This window comes from Camellia sinensis, chromosome 10, assembly GCF_055761805.1.
Source record: "Camellia sinensis isolate YWXY chromosome 10, ASM5576180v1, whole genome shotgun sequence".
Lineage (NCBI taxonomy): Eukaryota > Viridiplantae > Streptophyta > Magnoliopsida > Ericales > Theaceae > Camellia > Camellia sinensis.
Genome location: NC_138970.1, coordinates 49,298,405 through 49,320,177, shown reverse-complemented (window position 1 = coordinate 49,320,177; position 21,773 = coordinate 49,298,405). Strand labels below are relative to the sequence as shown.

General features: G+C 42.4%; 1 protein-coding gene across 1 annotated transcript; it reads left to right on the top strand.

Moving 5' to 3' along the window:
* Positions 1-15,431: 15,431 nt before the first annotated feature.
* On the top strand, positions 15,432-20,601 carry LOC114320541 (O-fucosyltransferase 19). The gene is made up of 8 exons (XM_028267607.2): positions 15,432-16,579; positions 18,193-18,265; positions 18,357-18,427; positions 18,521-18,609; positions 18,696-18,828; positions 18,911-19,143; positions 19,301-19,777; positions 19,859-20,601. Exons 1-8 carry the CDS (start codon positions 16,040-16,042, stop codon positions 20,100-20,102), a joined length of 1,860 nt encoding a protein of 619 aa, XP_028123408.2. The 5' UTR covers positions 15,432-16,039; the 3' UTR covers positions 20,103-20,601.
* Positions 20,602-21,773: the final 1,172 nt, after the last annotated feature.

The following is a 21,773-nucleotide window of genomic DNA, read 5'->3' as shown; positions in this document are numbered from 1 at the left end:
TGGGGCCTGCTATCAACGTCGAGCTAGTGAGCTTTACGGCCTACTATCAACGCCGAACTAAAAATGACTTTGGGACCAACTATCAAGCCTAGGCTAGTAATGCCTTAGGACCTGCTATCAGCGCCAAGCATTGGCCTCTACTTGTGGAGGGAAAGTTTCTCCCAAATGCTGCTATCACCTTAAGGTGTTTCCTCCACAAGTTAGATGCTGCGGCCGTAATTGTTGCGGTAGTCATTTCTCGCGGCAAGTTCAGATGGCAAAACTTACACTATTAAAGATGGCGGCACTGACAAAATGCCTCTGCTACTTGGTCGCTACAAGTATTGCCTCTGCAACTTAGTTGCTTCGGTTTTCTCTTTCCCTCAGTAGCTTCAGATGGCTACGGAACCAACAATACTACGAATGCCGACTGTATTGACAATACTTGGAATAGCGGCGCTAAAACAAATTACCTCCGCAACTTAACCGCTGCAAGTGTTGCCTCTGCAACTTAGTTGCTTCGGTTTTCTTTTTCCCTTAGCAACTTCAGATGGCGGTAGAACTGATAATACTAGGAATGGTGGCTGTATCGACAATACTTAGAATGGCGGCTATGGGGGCCGAATAATGGGGATTGCAAAGAGGCCAAATAGATGAACTTGGAAAGCTAGAATATCAATATAGTATTCGGCTTTGCCCCACATATTCGGCCTCATACCCTATTCGGTCGAAAGGCCGTTGGGTAAGGGGCCGAGTGAAAAGCAACCTGCTGCGAAAGGGGCCGAATGCCGAATTGAAGATGGGCCCAATCCCGAGGCCCAATAAAGAAAAGATATAACAGAAGAACATCAGCCAGAAAGAGGTATGTGAGAACTATTATGCTTAACTTAGAATACAAGCAATCTTGAGTGTAGAGATTGACTTGCCTGTCGGAGTGCTAATTCTGGCGCCCCCGACCAGAGTGTTTATTCCTTTTCAGGTGACTAGCAGAGGATCACAAGCGTCTCCCAGGGTCTGAAGAGTATTTCCAAACCACTTCTCCACAATTGGCGCCGTCTGTGGGAATACTCAAATACATCTATGGCAGGCGTAACAAAAGACCCTCCGATAGTCACCGATGAAACCACGCAGAGAGACGACCTCACTCCAACAACTATGCTTGGACCAGAGACTATCGTCGCAAGACGCGTTTTGAACTTCGTCTCACCCTTGACTTCGGAGCATGAGACAACGTAGGCGATCATGGAACAAGCAAAGGAAAATGAACAGAGGTTGGAGAACATGATCGCTGAGAACAAACTTCTCCATCAAGATCTGACCTTGGAGATGGTGAAGTCCAAACAAGCTGTACGCCTAGATCCCGAGCGACCTCCGAGGACAAGTGGTCGACAACCCTAAGCCCGACAAGACTACACTGATAGTGACTCCGACTCATTATCCCCGGAGCCCAAGAAGAAGGGGCAACCTGAAACTACCAGTTCTTCTGAAGAGAGTCCCTGTATAAGGCACAAGCGAAGAAGAAACAGTTCAGATGAAGATCAACACGACCCCTTTGTACGACGGATTGCAAAGGCAGTGCTATCCAAGAAATTCAAAGCCCCGTCCTTCACTTTGTACGATGGTAAATCAGACCCCACTGATCACATCTGCCATTACAAGCAAGCCATGACGCTGCATGCGGATGGCGAGGCTTTGATGTGGAGAATATTTCCGAGCAGTTTGGGACCACTAGCTGTCAGGTGGTATTATAAACTGGAGCCGGCTTCGATTAAAAGCTTCCACCAACTCCAAAAATCTTTCAGGGCAAGGTTTATCACTAATGATGTCCAGCCAAAGCAAGCCGATTCCCTCTGGGCAATGCAGATTCAACCGAGGGAAACCCTTCGTGCCTACTCGGCGCGGTATTGGGAATGTTTCAATTTGGTAGACGATGCTTGCAACGACTCCATGGCCATCACCACCTTCAAGATGGGGCTGCAACCTGATAATGCCCTCCGCAGCTCTTTGACCAGACGGCCCCCCAAAATAGTTTGGTCGTTGATGAAGAAAGTTGAAGAAACTGTAAAGTGAAGGATGATACCTTGAGGGTTAAAGCCGAAAATGTGATCAACAAGATGGCTCCTGCTGAAATTACACAGCCGTTAAATTCTATAGCGCTACAGAGCCCTGAACCACAGCATCGGGCCAAACGGGACAAGATGCGGGATTCTCGCCGATCAAGCGACTAATGATCCCACTGAGAAAATGAACAACTGCAAGTTGATAGCAGGCGCACAAGGCGCGCCGACAAGAAATATACGGAGTTGACAGAGTCGATCAGTGTGATTATGTCCAAAATTCAACACCTTCCATTCTTCAAATGGCCGTCAAAAATGGTGGGACCTCCAGACACAAGAAGATGGGATAGACGGTGTGAATATCACAAGGACCATGGCAATGATACTGAGAGTTGTTATGCACTGAAGGATCACCTGGAGGAATTGGCACAAGATGGCCAGCTACAACAGTACGTCCGAAAAGGCAACCCGACCAAAGCAATAGCCTTGAGACAGGATTTACCTCCGCTCGGCGTGTTCCACATGATATACAGCCTGCCAATGTCATCGGCGGTGCATACGATTCAGTCGAGCTCCGACCCTCAAAGCTAACTCACTCCGGCTAAACGGCCCCATGAAGCCGCAGGCATTACTTTTGACGACTCAGATTCGGCCGGAGTGACACTGCCCCATATTGACCCCTTGGTAATTGAGTTACGCGTAAACCGATTCACAGTTGAGCGCATACTCATTGATCCGGGGAGCACATCAGAGGTCATGTACTACAAGACATTCACCAAATTTGGCTTCTCCGAATTAGATCTCTCTCCGGCTCCTTACCTACTATTCGACTTCAACACCAACCCAGAGTACCCGTTGGGAAAAATCACACTACCTGTGTGAGCGGGCTCCCGACAAGTGAATGTAGAATTCTTGGTCGTGAAGCTGCCATCGCCGTACAATCTCATTATGGGGCGAACTTGGTTGCACACCATGCAGGCCGTGCCGAGTACGTATCATCAGCTGCTATGCTTCCCGACGAAACGCGACATTGAGGAAATCCGCGGCTCCCAGAAATCAGCACAAGCATGTTACCTCCTCGCTAGAAAGACGGCAAAGGAGTTGCAAGTAAATTCCATTAAGGTGCCAAATCGGGAGAGCTTCGACGATGTTGGGCGGCTTCCAAGTGAAAAGGCCACGAAAGGCCTAGACTGAGTCGAAATTGACGGAAGCCCAAAGAAGTTCTTCATGGTCGGCTCCTCCTTGAGTCAAGCCGACAAACAGAAGCTAATCTCTTTCTTGCTCAGCAACCTTGACGTCTTTGCGTGGACTCCATACGAGATGTCGGGTATAGATCCGTCCGTTTCGCAGCACCGTTTGAATGTTGACCCTAAACGCAAGCCGATTATTTAGAAAAGTCGGCGGTCAACCGCAGAGTACACTGCCGCCGTTGTTGAGGAAGTTGACAGGTTGCTTGACGCTGGGGCAATCAAGGAAGTGACCTACCCTACATGACTCTCTAATACAGTGGTTGTGAAGAAGAAAAATGGGACTTAGCGAGTTTGCGTCGATTTCATAGACCTAAACAAAGCCTGTCCCAAAGATTGTTTTCCCCTACCCAGAATTGACCAACTCGTATAGCGACAGCGCGCCATCAGCGCATGAGCTTCCTCGATGCTTACAGAGGCTACCATCAGATCGCCATGCATCCTGAGGACCAAGAAAAAACTGCATTCCTCACCCCAAGAGGAACCTACGACTATAAGGTTATACCTTTTGGGCTGAAGAACGCAGGGGCAACTTACCAAAGACTGGTCACGGCTATGTTCAAGGAGCAACTCAGCCACACTATGGAAGTGTACATTGATGACATGGTGGTCAAGTCCAGAGAAGAGCAAACCCATCTAGCCGATCTAGAAGAGACGTTCGGCATCTTATGCAAATACAAAATGAAGCTGAATGCTTCCAAATGTGCAGTTGGGATCGGCTCCAGTAAGTTCTTGGGTTACATTGTCAACCACCGGGGAATCGAGGCCAACCCGAGGCAAATCACAGCAATCTTGGAACTCAGCTCCCCTCGTTAAGTAAAAGAGGTTCAAAAGCTGATGGGGATGGCCGCCGCACTCAACAGGTTCATTAGCTGGTCTACAGATCTCTGCTGACAATTCTTCCATACACTACGGCAGGGCAAGGCTTTTGAATGGTCCGCTGAATGCGAAGCCGCTTTCAACGGCCTCAAGACTTACCTCCGCTCAATACCACTCTTGACAACACCTGCTGCTGGTGACCCGCTCATTTTGTATCTGGCAGTTTCCAACAAGGCCGTCAGCGCCGTACTGATAAAAGAAGAGCTGGGGGAGCAGCGGCCAGTATATTATGTGATCAAGGCAATGGTCGACGCCGAAACACGCTACCTTCTGCTGGAAAAACTCATCCTAGCCCTAGTCATGGTGCAAGAAAACTGATGCACTACTTCCAAGGACATGGCATCGGAGTGCTAACAGATTATCCCCTCCGATCAATACTACGAAGTGCAGAAGCGTCAGGACGTGTTTCAAAGTGGGCTCCTGAACTCGACCAGTACGACATTTAGTTTCTACCTAGAACCTCAATCAAAGGACAGGTGCTAGCCGACTTTGTTGCCGAATTCACTAGGGGTCTTGCCAATTTCAAGTCCGATGAAGTTCGACCGAAGCCGAACTGAAGAATTTATGTTAGGGACATCTGGCAGTTGTACTGTGATGGATTATCCAATCAGCGGGGCAGCCAAGCCGGAGTTGTGATCATGGCTCCTGACGACGCAATAATTGAGCAGGCCGTCAAGCTCGGCTTCGAAGCATCAAATAACAAAGCCGAATACGAGACCCTTCTAGCCGGTTTGCGGAATGCACATCTTCTGGTTGCTCAGCGTCTACTTGTATTTTGCGATTCCAAACTAGTGATTAATCAACTGAAGGGGGAGTACGCGGCAAGAAATGACCGTATGGCGGTTTACATGAAAACGACTAACTCCTTGCTGGCAAAATTTGACCATCACGAATTGAACCAGATAACTCGTGATCAAAACACACATGCAAATGCCCTTGCCTGCCTAGCCTCCACCATTAACTCAGAGATTAAACGGACCATCGAAGTAGGTTTCATCCCGGAGCCGAGCATTGGCCCTTTGGAGGAAGTCCAGGTCAATGTTATAGAATTTGGACCGAGTTGGATGGATCCTATTGTCGCATTCCTGTCTTCCGAACAGCTCCCAGAGGACAAGAAAGAAGTGCACAAGCTGCGAAACAAAGCCCTACGATACTACTTAGATCCGCAAGGAAGGCTTTATAAAAAATTCCTCTCTAGTCCATATTTGGAATGTGTACACCCCGACAAAGTCGAAGAGCTTCTTACTGAAATACATGAAAGCAGTTGTGGTGCCCATTTCGGCGAGCGCACTTTGGCCCATAGAGCTATAACGCAGGGGTATTACTGGGCGACAATGAGAGCTGATGCCGAAAGTTAGGTGAAGAAATGTGAACAGTGCCAGAAGTTCTCCTCGTTAACCCACCTGCCTGCTAAAGAGCTAAGCTCTATCACCAGTCCCTGGCCATTTGCCCAGTGGAGGCTTGATATCGTAGGACCATTGCCAAGGGCCCCAGGGAACAAGCGATACTTGATCGTCGCCACAGATTACTTCATGAAATGGGTTGAAGCAGAGGCATTAACGCACATTCGAGACGCCGATGTCAAGTGCTTTGTATGGAGAAATATCATAACACGATTCGGTATTCTGAAAGCTCTCATCTCAAACAACGGCACCCAGTTCGATTGCGGTGTCTACCGAGAGCTGTGCAGCAAGTATGGTATCCGGCCCTAATTTTCCACACCGACTTACCCCCAAAACAATGGTCAAGCCGAAGCCTCTAACAAATCCATCTTAGACGGTATCAAGAAGAGGTTGGAGAAAGCTAAAGGCAAATGGGTCAAAGAATTGCCGAGTGTGTTGTGGGCTCATCGAACTACGCCGAGACGATCGACTGGGGAAACGCCGTTTGCCCTATGCTTTGGAACACAGACAATCATACCCCTGGAAATCGGCCTCCCAACCTTGAAATCGAAAGTTTTTATTTAGGCCGAAACGACATGATGCTTGCCTTGGATTTAGTTCTGATTGAAGAACGAAGAGACCGTGCCCTTACATCAGTGGTGCGGTATCAGCAACAGCTTGCTAAGTCGTATAATCAACGGGTTCAGCTGCGCCGCTACTCACTAAGGGAGCTGGTCCTGAAGAAAGTACTTCCCGCTACCAGAAAACTGGCTGATGGAAAGTTAGGTCCTAACTGGGACGGCCCGTATCAAATTGATTCAATCGCAGGAGTGAGGGCATATTGGCTCAAGCACATGTCAGGAAGGAGTCTGCCTCGGCCTTGGAATTCCACGCATTTACGCAAATTTTATCATTGACCCGACTTATGGGACAAGATACTTGTTCTAAACGGTTCGCCATGTACATCTCATTTTCTGTAATGCAAAGATCGCTATTTACTCACTACAATGTCCAGTTCAAAGGCGTTCCGAAAAAGCCTCCGGATTCGGAGCGCCCTTCGGGAGCGCCTTCAGCACATGACGTCTTTGAGCTGAAAAAGCCTCCGGATTCGAAACGCCCTTCGTGAATATCATGATTGGCCAATACAAGTCTCCGGATTCGGAGCCCCATCGGCGCACGACGTCTTTGGACCGAAAAAGCCTCCGGATTCGAAGCGCCCTTCGTGGATATCCCAATTGGCCAATACAAGTCTCCGGATTCGGAGCCCCTTTGGCGCATGACGTCTTTGGGCCGAAAAAGCCTCCGAATTTGGAGCGCCCTTTCGTGGATATCCCGATTGGCCAATACAAGTCTCTGGATTCGGAGCCCCTTCGGCGCATGACGTCTTTGGGCCGAAAAAGCCTCTGGATTCGGAGAGCCCTTCGTGGTTATCATGATTGGCTAATACAAGTCTTCGGATTCGGAGCCCCATCGGCGCATGACGTTTTTAGGCCGAAAAAGCCTCCGGATTCGGGGCGCCCTTCGTGGATATCCTGATTGGCCAATACAAGTCTCCAGATTCGGAGCCCCTTCGATGCATGACGTCTTTGAGCCGAAAAAGCCTTCGGATTTGGAGCGCCCTTCGTGGATATCCCGATTGGCCAATACAAGTCTCCAGATTCAGAGCCCCTTCGGCGCATGACGTCTTTGGGCCGAAAAAGCCTCCGGATTCGAAGCGCCCTTCGTGGATATCACAATTGGCTAATACAAGTCTCCGGATTCAGAGCCCCATCAGCGCATGACGCCTTTGGGCCGATAAAGCCTCCGGATTTGGAGCCTCGCTTTTGCATGACACCTTTGTGCCGATTAATCCTCCGAATTTGAAGCGCCCGTCGTGCATGATCTCTGGAGCCAAATAAATACTTAATGAACGATTGACCAATTAAAGATTCCGATTTCGAAGCCTGAATCTAGAGCCGAATAAATACTTAATGTACAATTGGCCAATTAAAGATTCCGATTTTGAAACCTGAATCTGGAGCAGAATAGATACTAAATGTAGAGTGCTCTTACGTCGAGCCGACAAAATCTGTTTACACTATGAAACGCAAAACATGCAAATGCTTGTCGAATAAAAATTACAACAAAACACAAACACCTTTCATCACTCAAAATTACATAGATTTCAATCAATGTACTATTATTCAAAATTACAATAAAAATAGACGATGTACTATTATTCAATCAATCGAAAATTACATCAGATTTCTCATTACAATGTTTACTCATACGTGGCTTCTCCCTCATCGTCACTCTTTTTGACTTCAAAGGTGGAAAAGGGAAAATGATCACGTTGGTACCATGGTAACGCCGAATCAACACCCTCTGCTCGAAGAGCCTCCGCAGCCTGAAGTGCCTTAATCCAATCGTGCCTAAAGCCACGGTTCTCATATCAGCAAACCTCCTCTGCAAGCTTCTCCTTGGTTTTGTCGATCCCAATCTTTCGGCCCGCATGAAAGCCTTGTTCATACCCTATGGTCCTTGCATTTTCCACGGCAAACATGTTTCCCGTCTCCCTATCGGCTAACGCGTGACTTAACAGCCATTGGGTCACTCTTTCGTCCACGACCGGGTTAGAGTGACCTGCCGCACGAGGCTCGACGGTTTGAGCCTTCCTAAGTTCCCTAAGCTCACGCTCGACTTTTTCCGCGCGAACTTTCAAGCTACATATTCGTTCTTCTTTCGTCTCTATTTCCCGACGCGCGACGCGCAGACGCATGCCAACCTCATAAGCGGTGTACAGCCCTTCATCGCCCCATGGATGCCTTCTCGAAATACGTCAAAATCTTGTCATCCAGCCATCGACTGCTACACCTCCGGTAGAAAGATCTGTCGCGCGAACTCGACTGCTACACTTGGATCGTTGATGATGGAATCCACCTCCGTCATCAGTTTATTTCCCACGAAAATCACAAAACTCAATGGTCGTGGCGTCGCGTCGGGCTCGCTTCTCGGTCGCGGTCGCGAGAAGCTTCCCCGTTGCTTTTTCTCCTTTCGGGGTGATCTGCTTCGACGACTAGGGGGCTGACGCCTGTCCCGTTCTTTGGACGCCCTTCCTCCCACGCGCACAGGCTCGCTACTGCGATTCATTGCAGCGTCTAACTCAGTCAATGTTCGTCCTTCTCCTCTGCTGTTGAAGAACAACCTATTTGACATTCGCACTTGTCCCAGACTAGTTTAAATCAAGTCTGAATAAAAGTAAGTGGAATTACTGGTGTGAAATCATCTCATTTATCCTTAATGTATGCAGCGACCCCGAGGCGACGTCATTAATTCTAAACGCCCAAAGGCCAGATGTCGATCGATCTACGCCTCAACCATTCCACGAACTAGTCCCATTCGGCTTATGAAGTTCCTACATTGGCTGGGGCAAGGCCAGATTTATGAATCTGATCGGCTAAGTATCTAGGCCCAATGCCGATCGATCTACGCCTCAGCCATTCCACGAACTAGTCCCATTCGGCTTACGAAGTTCCTGCACTGGCTGGGGCAGGAGCAGATTTATTAATCTCATCGGCCAAGTATCTAGGCCCAATGCCGATCGATCTACACCTCAGCCATTCCATGAACTAGTCTCGTTCGGCTTATGAAATTCCTGCATTGGCTGGGGCAGGGGCAGATTTATTAATCTGATCGACCAAGTATCTAGGCCCAATGCCGATCGATCTACGCCTCAGCCATTCCACGAACTAGTCCCATTCGGCTTATGAAGTTCCTGCACTGGCTGGGGCAGGGGCAGATTTATTAATCTGATCGGCCAAGTATCTAGGCCCAATGCCGATCGATGCGTGCCACAGCCATTCCATGAGCTACAAGCATTCGGCTTTTTGGAGTTAAAATTGCCTAATTATCTACATGAATGTATTATCCAAAATAGCAAAACACTATATCATTCATCAATGACACAATTTAGCACAACTAACAACAAAGTACAAAATGAATTTTCATTAAGTAAATTGGGCACAAATTGTAGCCATTTTACATATGAAAACTACTAAACAAAACGCTACAAGTTCGCATACAAATGCCTAGCAAAAACAAAAAGAAAAAACATCTGAAATGAAAATGACTGTAGCAATACCAAACGAAAAGCTGTAAAATACATTGAAATCCTAAAGTAAAAACAAGTGTCGCCCAAATCAGTCCTCAGAGTCAGACTCCAGCAGCTCAACATCCACTTGCTCGTATGGAATTGGCATAGCCAATGTCATATTAGCAGCAGTAAGGGCTTTGAGCCAACCGTGTTTGAATCCCTGATTCTCAAATTTGGGGACTTCTTGAACGTAATTTTTCAGGGCAGCGCCTTCCCCAGCCTCATACGCCTTTGAAGCTTCAGCGTTGGCTACCTCCTTCGCCGCCTTTGATTCTGCCAAGTCCGCCTCAAGTTTGGCGATTGCCTCTTGGGCTAACTTAAGTGCAGCTTCGCTCGTGTCCGCCCTCTGCTCGGCAGCCAATCTGAGTTGGTCCGCATCTCTAGCCCTCTCCAACTCGACCTCGGCCCTGGCAGCTTCCATTTTCGCCCTCAAGGCCTCAAACTCGGCACGGCTCCTTTGGCCCTCAACTTCGGTTTGTAAACAGCCAATTCGTTCGATGGCGTCGTGCTGGCGGCGGACTATCTCGGCTATCCTTCCGACCGTATACAAAACAGGAGTAGGAGGTTAAATCCAAACATATATGCACAGAAAAGAAAGACAAGATCAAGATATTTACCAGAAGAGCCAATTGAGCGGCTAACGCTACCGCTAAGACGTCTGGCTCTGAGCGGAAAGTGGCCTTGTTAAATGACAATGAGACTAATGAGGCCAGGCCGAGCGCAACGGCTGGGTCTTTTATAGCCGACGCGTCAGAGGAGATCGGCATGTTTCTTACCTTTGGTTGAACCACAAAAGGCACAACTGTATCCGACTCCTCTAAACGCGGCTGTTTGTCGGCAGGCTCTTCTCCAGACCCGGTCTCAACCTCGACAGGACGCTTCTCCAAGCGTCGCTCAGCCTTGTCATTTGCCGGCACGATCGGCTCCAACTCGGCATCTCGTACTTGAATCGCCTCCTTCGTAATAGGTAGGGGCGGCTCAACATCTGCGACGGGCAGCACTTCGGATCGATTGGCCTCTGCTCGAATGGCCTCCGCTCTCCGCCGCACGGCCATGCGTTCGGCGTTGGCCTTTTTGGCGAGCTTTGTAAGTGACAAGCTGGCCATATCTTTAAGGAACGTGCCGGGAAGATCCTCTAATCCATTAAAGACGTCGTCGTAACCTTCCCCTCGACTTGAGGTGGACGGAGGGTTGGCTAGATTGAGGCCGACTTCTTTAAACGCTAGCCTTAAAGCCTCGTCTACTTCAGCCTCCATCTGACCTGATTCGTCAGCGACTTCTTCTGCGAGCTCCGAGTTGGATCCTTCGAAGCCGATTTGGCGCAAGTTTTTGAAGTTGGTCAAAATAAGAGTCGTTGGAAACTCCTCGCCCCTTGGAATCGGGATGTTTTCTGCTGCTGAGAAAGTCGTGTACGTCGGCTCGTATTGAAGCAGAATATGGGTCGCCCTCCCTTGTTTCTGAAGGCTTGGACGGCCGAAGTATTTCAAAGCAACTTTTATCTCCGAAAGAACGGCGTCGTCGGTTGAGGTCAAAACTTTCTTCAGAACGTTTCCTACACAAGCAAAACCATTAGGTCTCAAAAGTGAAGCTTTACAAATATAACAAAAGGAAAAATAAACACAACAGGCTATACGGCCACCTGGTTCGCCCCTCCGCCTAGGAATAGGATCGAGGCGATCCTCGCCTTCGTCGAATTCCTAGTTACCTTGGACAACGACCACAACGTCATCGACTCGCTTCCGAAAGCTGGAAAGCATAGTCACTAGTTGATGATCGGTGTCCTTGGCCCTAAGGAAATAACGACCGTGCCGACCGGAAGACTTGTCCAAGGCATAACAATGCCGAATAGCAAGAATGTCGAGGTTGATCCTAAGGTGACGGTTTAGCGCTACAATCCACATTATTACTCTAAAGAAATTGACATTAGGTTGGGAAGGAATTAGACCTAAATGGAAGAGCACAGCCCTAAGGAGTGGGTGAAGGGGGAATCGGACTCCACCCTCTGCGATTGACAGGAGAGGGAAGACGATCGTGGTTTCGTCAGTCCTCTCCATATTGAGGGTGCCGTCTGTCACAAGAGACAGACGGACGTCATCAGGAATGGAAAAATGGCGTCGAAAGCCAGAAATTCAATCCGAAGAGAGGAGATCTTTCAAATGTTTTGCCATTTTCTTCAGTTTATAGATATATTCTAAACTAAAAACAAACTAGGAAAAAGGATTTAGAGCAAAGAGGGAGAAAACTTACAAGAGACGAAGAAGATTGTGAAACAAAGGAAGTTGCAGAAATAGTTTGGAAGGAAAGCCAGCAACAAGTATCTGAAAGTGTATGTATTTGAAAGGACGTCCAAATTTTAAATCATAATAAATAGAAGTGTACGAATGGGCGGGAAGTTGAAATGATAACCGAGAAGCGTGTGCTCAGACATCTGCATTGGAATGAGGCCAGCCGCCGAATTTCGGCCTTGACTTTTCGAGTTCAAAACCAAACACTCCAACCAACTGTCATTAGTGGGGTGTTTGGGGGGCAATTGTGGGGGCCGAATAATGGGGATCGCAAAGAGGCCAAATAGATGAACTTGGAAAGATGGAATATAAATATAGTATTCGGCTTTGCCCCACATATTCGGCCCCATACCCTATTCGGTCGAAAGGCCGGTTGGGTAAGGGGCCGAATGAAAAGTAGCCTACTGCGAAAGGGGCCGAATGCCGAATTGAGGATGGGCCCAATCCTGAGGCCCAAGAAAGAAAAGATATAAATAGAAGAACATCAGCCAGAAAGAGGTATGTGAGAACTATTATGCTTAACTTAGAATACAAGCAATCTTGAGTGTAGAGACTGACTTTCCCGTCTGAGTGCTAATTCCGGCACCCCCGACCGAGTGTTTATTCCTTTTCAGGTGACTAGCAAAGGATCATGAGCGTCCTCCAAGATCTAGAGAGTATTTCCAAACCACTTCTCCACAGCGGCACTAAGACAAAGTACCTCCGCAACTTGGCCGCTGCAAGTGCTGCCTTTGTAACTTCGTTGCTTCAGTTTTCTCTTTCCCTCAGCAACTTCAAATGACGACGGAATAGACAATATTGGAAATGGCAACACTGAGACAAAATGCCTCAGAAACTTGACCGCTGCAAGTGTTGCCTCCACAGCTTGACTTAGACATTTTTCTTTATGGAGTTTGTTCGGACCTTTGGCGGGTCAGACCTGCTCTGGCCCACTGCTGACCCACTTTTCTTGGGCTTTGGCCCATGCTCCTTTAATCATTCCTAGTCACCTAACAGGGGCGACTTCTGCACTTAGGTCCATACTTAATTTGGATTTTAATTTTTGACCCTCTACAACCACCACCCCCCTCACATATACCTTTCTCGCCTTTTTTTTTTTTTTTGTCTTCACTTAGCTCATTTGTTCATCTAAGACCGCACTGCAACTCTTTCTGCCACCACTTTTGCCCAATAACATATCCACCAACCCCTTCGAAATCCTTCTCTACCCAATACCAAGATCTTCGTCACTTCTTCTGCCATCTCATCCACTCTGCCCACCTTATCATCCACTTAAGTCTCATTTGCTCTTCCTTTGGAAGGTTGGGTTGATTTTTTAGTTTTTTGACTTTTTTTGGTTTTTTTGATTTTTGAGAGAGGAAAAGTGAAATGATTATGATTTGAATATGACATTTTATCTTATTGACTTTTTAGCCTATTTAATTTAGCCAAAAAGCCAAAATTAGCAAATATCCCAAACAACAATCTTCATCACCGGAGACCAAAACAACCACCACAATACCCTCGCTATTGTGATATCCTCCACCATTAGGATTTCCTCTACTATTTCAGATCAATCACCACAACTTCTAGATCTTTTTTTCTTTTTTTCTTTTTTTTTTTTCGTCTCATCTATCTTTTTCTCTGTTTTGTTTCTTGGAGATGAATGATATGTGTTTTGGGGATTAAAAGGAGGGGCTGGTGGTGAAGGGATTGAATGAGAGAAGGGTGAATGGTGACTATATAGTGGAAGGATGGTTGGTAGTTTGATGGGTGAGAGAGAGAAACGAAGACAAATAAGAGAGTCCAAAAAAAAAAAAAAGGAGAGGAAAGGGGGCATTGCAATAATTAGGCCTTGTTTGGAAAGACATATTTTTAGTTAAAAAATAAAAAAATAATAACAAATTATCAAATTATTCCCTCTTTATTTTTATACGTCTTTTATAAAAAGTAAAAATCATTGACATAGATTCCATTTGTTTACAATTATTTTTGAACCCCGACTATTTTGCAAATAAGTGTACCATTTCTCATTTTTATGTAATTCCCTTTATAATATATCGTGTATTCTCTCCATTTCAAAATAATAGCTCATTTGGTAAAATTTAACATTTTTTGGTAGAACAATGATTACATTTCAAAAATATTAGGCTCCTTTTGGTAAAATTTTTTAATTATGATTTGAAAATATGAGTTGTATTTTGAGTTTGTGTATTTTGAAATTATGATTTGACTGTAGAAAATTTGTTTGGTTATGATTTTTTAATAGAGTGTTAAATTGAGTTTTAAATTGAGTGTGGAATTGAATTTTGAAAGTTTAATTTGACATGTGAAGTAAGAAAATTTGTTTAGTTATGAGTTTTTGAAAGAGTTTTCAAAACTTAATTCAAATTGTTATAACTCATAACAAAGTACACTACTTTCATACTATTGAAAATTCTGATCAACACTCATAACCAAACTCTTTTTAAAATTCAATTAAAAAAATTTATTATTAACAGAAAATAACATTAATCAATTTTTTAATTAAAAATACTACAAAGGAAATAATTTTTTTTCAAAATAATATTCAAAAAATTTAAATCATAAATATTTAAATAATTTAAATAATCTAAAAAATTTAATAAGTAAAAAATTAAAATAAATATTCAAAAAATTTAAATAATTTAAATATTTAAAAATTTTAAATAATTTAAATTTTTAATATTTTAAATTTAAAAACAACTCTACACTCAAATCGTAAGTAAACACATAAAACAAAACTCAATTAAGAAATTATTTTTAAAACTCATAACCAAATACATAACTCGAAACTCCATTCTATTTTCACAACTCTATACTCAAATCGTAACTAAATACATAACAAAAAAATTAAAATGTTTAAAAATATTTTTATAAAATAGAGTTTGAATTTATTTTTATAAAATATTTTAAAATTTAAAAAATTAAAAAATTAAAAAAATCGTAACATATTTAAATATTTAAAATATTTAAAAAATTAAAATATTGATTTAAATTGAGTTTTGAAAAAGAGTTTTGAATTATGTGTTTGGTTATGAGTTTTGAAAAGTAATGATTATGTTTTGAATTGAGTTTTGAGAAATGGATATAGAATTATGATTTGAAAGCTCAAAACAAACATCACACTCAAATCAATAGGTAGAATTATAATTTGAGATACTTATCAAATATTTTTTCAAAATTATTATTTGGTAATACAATTATTATACTTAAAAAATATTAATGTTAATAAATTTAGAAAAAGGATAAAATAAGAAATTTATGTTATTTTAATTTTTAATTTTTGAAAAAAAATTAATGTTTTAAAATACTAATTTTCCGTAAATGGAAATAAAATAGATTAATCACATGCTATCATTTTTCAAGTTGTATTCGAATGTCATTTTTCAAAAAATTACTGAATAATTGTCTGATTTTCTTTGCCCATACCTCAGGCCCACCATCTATTACGACTACACATCTCTCTCTCCGTATATTATAAAAGAAAATTATATATAACTCTTCATTTTAGATTATTATTTAAATCTAATAATATGTGAAATATATGAGTAATTAATAATTAAAAATATATTATTTTAAATATTTTAATTATTTATCACATTATTAAATTTAAACCTGTACTCTTATACATGTATACACATCTCTGTCTGCCTATATCATATGGAGAGAGGGAGATATATGTATATACCGTACTATATATAAACATAAACACGAAGAGAGAGAGTACAGAGGAGTTCTCACACAACGGCAGATTACCCTCTGTGCTCGCCTTCTCTTTCGGACCCTTCTTCCTCGTTCATTCATGAATGAAAAAATTCAGACATAGAGAGAGAAAAACACACCCAAAAAAAACAAAAAAACAAAAAACAAAAACAAAACAAAACAAAAAAAAACCCAAAAAAAAACACCCACAACACCATACCCACCACTCACCACCACCACCACCACCAGCCAAACCGGCGGTTCTCAATCAATAACCTCCCCTCAATTCCCTCTCTCCCTCTCTCTCTCTCTGTCATCATTTTTTCTTGGTTATTCTCAGTTTTCATTTTTCACTTTCTCGTTGACCAAACAGCCGATGTCAAGCGGTGGCGCCACCACCACCACCACCTCCTCCTCCTCCTGCAGCGGCAGTCCAAGACTTCTCGGTCCCACCACCCACCGCCGCCGCATCCCCGATTTAATGGACGCCGAGAAAGGCCTTGAAACTGCTTTCCTCTCAAACGGACTCGACGATTGTGACGACGATTCAGACACCAACCACAATCACAATCACAATCACCACCACTACCAGGCGATTAGGTACTTGAAGAAGAAGAGTCCGTACGTGAGGATGGAGGATTCGGTGTTGAGGGCTTGTGCTATTTTACAGTATTTGGTATCTGGGAGGAATGTGGGCCGTGCGATCTTCGGGGTTTTGATGATGATGGTGATGGTGTCGGTGTTCGTTAAGGTTTCGTTGATGATGGGTAGTGGTAATGTGGAGGTTGTGAATGGGAAGAAAAGAGAGAATGGGTTGTTAATTCTTCAGAGTTTCAAGGATGATTGGGTTTTGGCTCAGAGGGTTGAGGAATCGTCTGGTGCTGTCATGCCTAAGCGATTATTGGAGAAGTTTCCTGTAAGTTCCATTGATTTTTTCGTTTTTGGTTTCTGAGAAAACGGAGGAATTTTAGGGGAATTTTTTTAATCCCTTTCGAATTTTTAAACCCAAAAACAAGCTAGTGTGTGAGGTTTAAATTTAATTTTGTTGAAATTTTATAGTGGCATGAAAATGAAAATTCAATTTCTGTCACGTTCTTCCTTTTTTCTCAGCAACCAAACAAGGGATCAGGGATTTCCAGGGTACCCTTTTCCCTGTTCTGCAAATTTTCAGAGAATTGACATTTCTTTTCCCTTTCCAGCCCCTAGTAAGAAAAAAAAGGAAAGAAAAAGTGAAGGACACTTCCACAAATTTTAAACTACTTTTCATTGATTTCAAAAACATTTTCACTATTTTTAAAACATTTTTACCTAATTTTCAATAACAAACAAATATTCAAAACACTTGTTAGCATTTATCTTTTTTAACTCAAAATTTTCATTTTAATTCTATAATCAAAATTTTATTTTTGATATTTTAATATAATTAAATTATGTGTAGATGAATTTTTTAGCTGAATTTTTGTCTTTGTCAAACAAAATCATTATGGGGGTGAGCATTCCAATTATTAGCTGGATGTTATTGCCCTTTATTCCTTTTGGTTTTACATTTTGTGAGACGCCTACCCTCTACTTTGACTTTTTGTGTCACCATTATGGTGGATTAAAAATAAAAATGCTTTTTCTTTAGTTGCTTTTTCTTTTCTCATTCACCCAATTGATTGGTTTCTTTGCCGTTTTAGCCTTCGCGTGGGAATTGGATTGATTTTTTAGTTTTTTAGTTTTTTTAACTATTTTAGTATAAATTAAAAAGTTTGGTTTGGAAAGAATTTTTTAATTTTTTGATTTTTTTAATTTTTTTTTTTAGAGAAAAGTGTAATGATTATAAATTAAATGTGATATTTTGTTTGTTGTGACTAAAATAATCTATTTTATCTTTTGTGACTATTTTAGCCACAAACCGACTTGCCAAACAACACCTGTATTCGATGCTGTTGAGAATATTCCTTTTCTCAGCACAAACCAAGCACGACATTGTGGGTTGTTCGGATGTGATTTTTTTTTAAGTTTTTTGATTTTTTAATTATTTTAATAAGTTATTTTAGTTTTTGTATTTGGGGAGTTGGATTAAATTTTTGGGTTGATTGTTGTACTAAAAAAATTGTTTGAAATGATGTTTAAGATTAAAATGACAAATTTATTTCTAATCTTATTTTTTTCAAAATTGATCTATAGGGGTAAAATGGTCATTTAACTGTCTGAAGCAGCCGCTGCTTTTCATTTCTTTTTTTTTCTTTTTTTTTTAATCAATGGGTTAGGTGAGGCTAAATGGCTTTTTTTTTTTTTTTTTTTTTTTTTTTTGCCATTTGAGGCTAAAATAGCCTGTCTCAATGGTTCCAAACGCCGCCATTGTCATTTCTTTATAGTTTTCAAATACATTACTCATTGGCTGCTAATGATATACCAAACGGTCAAGAATCAATATAGTTTACTTTTCCTCCCGTCCTTTAACACCGCAAAATGTCTGTTAATCTGTTATGTTATATCTTTTTGGTCAGCTTACGACTTCTCTTTTGTCTTTTTGGTTTACAGACACCAGAAATTTGGATGAAACCAAACAGCGATAGCTATTACCAATGTGTTGATCGGCCAAGGAATCGAATAAGTATGTTCCACTTTTCCATTCCTTGTTTTCTAAGAAAATCTCAGTTAATCGATCATTTTTAAAATATATATGCACTTAAAACTTCTTTCAGGGACAGGTTCTGCAACTAATGGTTACATTTTAGTTCATGCCAATGGTGGGTTGAATCAAATGAGAACAGGGGTGAGTTAACCCAATTATGCTTAACTGTTATTTCTAGGACTTTGAAATTTTCGTTTTTCTTTAAATTAAATGTCTATCTTGATTCATTTTCAGATATGTGATATGATTGCCGTAGCAAAGATTATGAATGCCACATTGGTTCTTCCTTCTCTCGACCATGAGTCCTTCTGGACCGATCCAAGGTACTAACTAATGTTATATATATATATTTATTAATTTTAAAATTCTTTGGTAAGATGTTTTGATAATTTTTGGCACTTCTATGTAGTGATTTCAAGGATATTTTTGATTGGAGGCACTTCATTGAGGTTCTAAAAGACGATATTGAGATTATTGAATCTTTGCCACCAAGCCACACGGCAATCCAACCCCTCCTGAAGGCCCCCATCTCGTGGTCGAAGGTCTGGAAAATTATGGGCGCGCTCCTGAAATATTGTTCCTTTCATTAAATGAAACTGTGTCTTAAGCATGCTTCATTTGCAGGCTAGTTACTACAGAGGAGAGATGGTTCATTTGTTGAAACAACACAAAGTGATGAAGTTTACCCATTCTGATTCGCGACTTGCCAATAATGGCCTTGCGACCTCTATACAAAGGCTCAGATGTCGTGCCAACTATGAGGCTCTTCGATACACAACAGAGATTGAGGATCTCGGGCAAAAACTAGTCGACAGACTTAGGAACGATAGCGAGCCATATGTTGCCCTCCATTTAAGGTATCTATTGGTCATTATTGCTAGTTATGGAATAACTCAATGTATGGTTAACAGAATGGCGAAAAATGATTTAAGTAGCCAACCCCACTTGATTAAAACAAAATGCCTAGTTTTGTTTTATTGTGGAAAAACTCATTAGATCGATCTTTTATGGCAGATATGAGAAAGATATGCTTGCATTCACCGGCTGCAGTCACAATCTGACTGCAGAGGAGGATGAGGAACTTCGTGTTATGAGGTACAATGTCAAACATTGGAAAGAGAAAGAAATAGACAGCAAAGAAAAAAGATTCCAAGGGGGGTGCCCGATGTCTCCAAGAGAGGCAGCCCTATTCCTCAAGGCCATGGGGTACCCATCAACGACGACAATCTACATAGTTGCTGGGGAAATTTATGGCAGCAACAGTATGGCAGCGTTTCGTGCTGAGTTCCCAAACGTTTTCTCTCATTCCACCCTCGCAACTGAAGAAGAGCTTGAACCCTTCAAGCAGTATCAGAATCGCCTTGCAGCTTTGGACTATATTGTAGCGCTAGAAAGCGATGTTTTTGTTTTCACATACGATGGGAACATGGCAAAGGCGGTGCAAGGGCACAGGAGGTTTGAAGGGTTTCGAAAGACTATAAACCCCGACAGGTGCTTTGTCTTGGGCTTCTTTTATGTCAAACCCTTCTTCATCATTAATGTGTGACATTTTTTTTTTTCTTTTCATTTCAGACAAAGTTTTGTTAGTCTGATTGATCAGTACGATGAGAGGGCGATTTCCTGGGAAAAGTTCTCATCAGAGGTTAAGAGGTTGCACTCTGATAGGCTTGGAGCGCCGTATCTTAGACTTCCAGGAGAGTCACCGAGGCTAGAGGAGAATTTTTACGCAAACCCTTTTCCGGGCTGTGTTTGTAATCGATCTCAGGAGGAAATACTTGAGCGGAAACTAAACCGAAGGGCTGCTTCACAAAGATAGTGGTTTGTAGTTTTTAGTTAGAAATTTGTGGCTTCCCCTGTAAAGTACACGAACCCATTGCTTCAAATGCAGCATCTTATGGGTTTTTTCAAAGGAACAACGATGGCAGCCAACGGGGCCGAGCAGAGAATCAAAGGTTTAATGTGAAATCTCAATGCAAAGTTTCAGTTTTGATGGTGGAGAAAGAGCCAGCGTGCCTGCGATATAGGGAAGCAGAGAAGGTTATAGATATAATTGAAAAGGCATACAGGTCAGATGATACATCATACAAAGCATAGTGAAATTTCTCCCTGTAAATGTGGAGCATTCCCAGTTCTTAAATTATTCGTTATTCTTTCGTTTGATTGTTAAAAGTCCATTGTTAAATAATGTTTCGTTGTGGATTTTAATGTAATATTTGAGTAACATCATGTTAGAAAATTGTTTCACGTTTCGACTAAGCTCAATACGACAAGCATTTGTCCCAGTTGGTTGGGATGCCTTTTGAAGTGCCAGAAAACTTGGTATGTGTCTCTTTTGAAACAAAAATTGTAGGTGTGACATTTGGCGGTTTGAAACTCAACTATTTGCAAACAAAAAGGAAAGGAAGATGGTTTCACTTGAGAGCTGTCATTTGGCCCATCGGCTAATGACCTGCCCGTTCAGGTTTTACAATGGATAAACTAGGCTATAGAATGAACAAGGCTTAGGTTGAACCTAGTGTTGAAGCCCGGCCTGGCCCGATAGCCTGGCTTAGGTCTGTGAGAGGTAGTTCGTTGGCTCGAGTGGTTAGCCTCATGGAAAAGAGGGGATAAAAGTAGGAAAAAGTACAAAAACAAAAAAAATGTCTACAAGTAAATCTGAATCTCGATTTGTTGGGCTTAGCTTGAGGGTGTGGTTCAACCAGCTAGCCTATCTGGGCCAAGTGCATTAGACAAGACTTAGCTTAAGGTTTTTGGCCCTTGGTCTTCTTGCCAAAAAAAGAACTTGCCAGGCTTAATCAATCAGCGAGCTTGGGCATCAATTTCGAAGGCTGGGTTGGCCTAACCCGAAGACGACATTTAAATTCACTTCTCAATTTTCTGTCCACATGGAGGTTGGACCACAGAAACTGGAAGTTTAAATTTGTGAAATTAGAAATCTTATCAAGTTACCCCGTAAAGACAGATGAAGATTTTCTATTATCCAGTGTAATGAAAAGAAAAGGCACATGGAATAGTTTTGACAATTTTGTTGAGAGTAGAGAGCTTAGGGGACCTCTTTGGTTTGGCAGCTTGCATGAATTTCTACAAAATAACAAACATTCATTTTCCCCACAATGAACATGCACAGACAGAGTATTTCCAGCCAAATGGACAACTCTATTATGTCTGTCACACACACACACACAAAACAGAAGATTCTTGGAAGAATTGCTAGGTTTTCACTTGACTGGTTTTCTGCAAGCAAACCAAACTTCCAATCCATTTGGCAATCTAGGACACACAGAATTATAATGGAAAGAAAAGAAAAGAAAAAAGAGGGTGGTATTTTTCATTTTTGTTTGGATAATTTAGGTGAAAAAATAAGATAAAAGAATGAATTTTGTCCCCTTCTTGTTTGGGAAAGACAAATAAGGGATAAGATTTTTATCACAATGTGTCTGGAAATTTTGCTTAGGCTACTAATTCTCAGATATATGTAGCTTTTCAT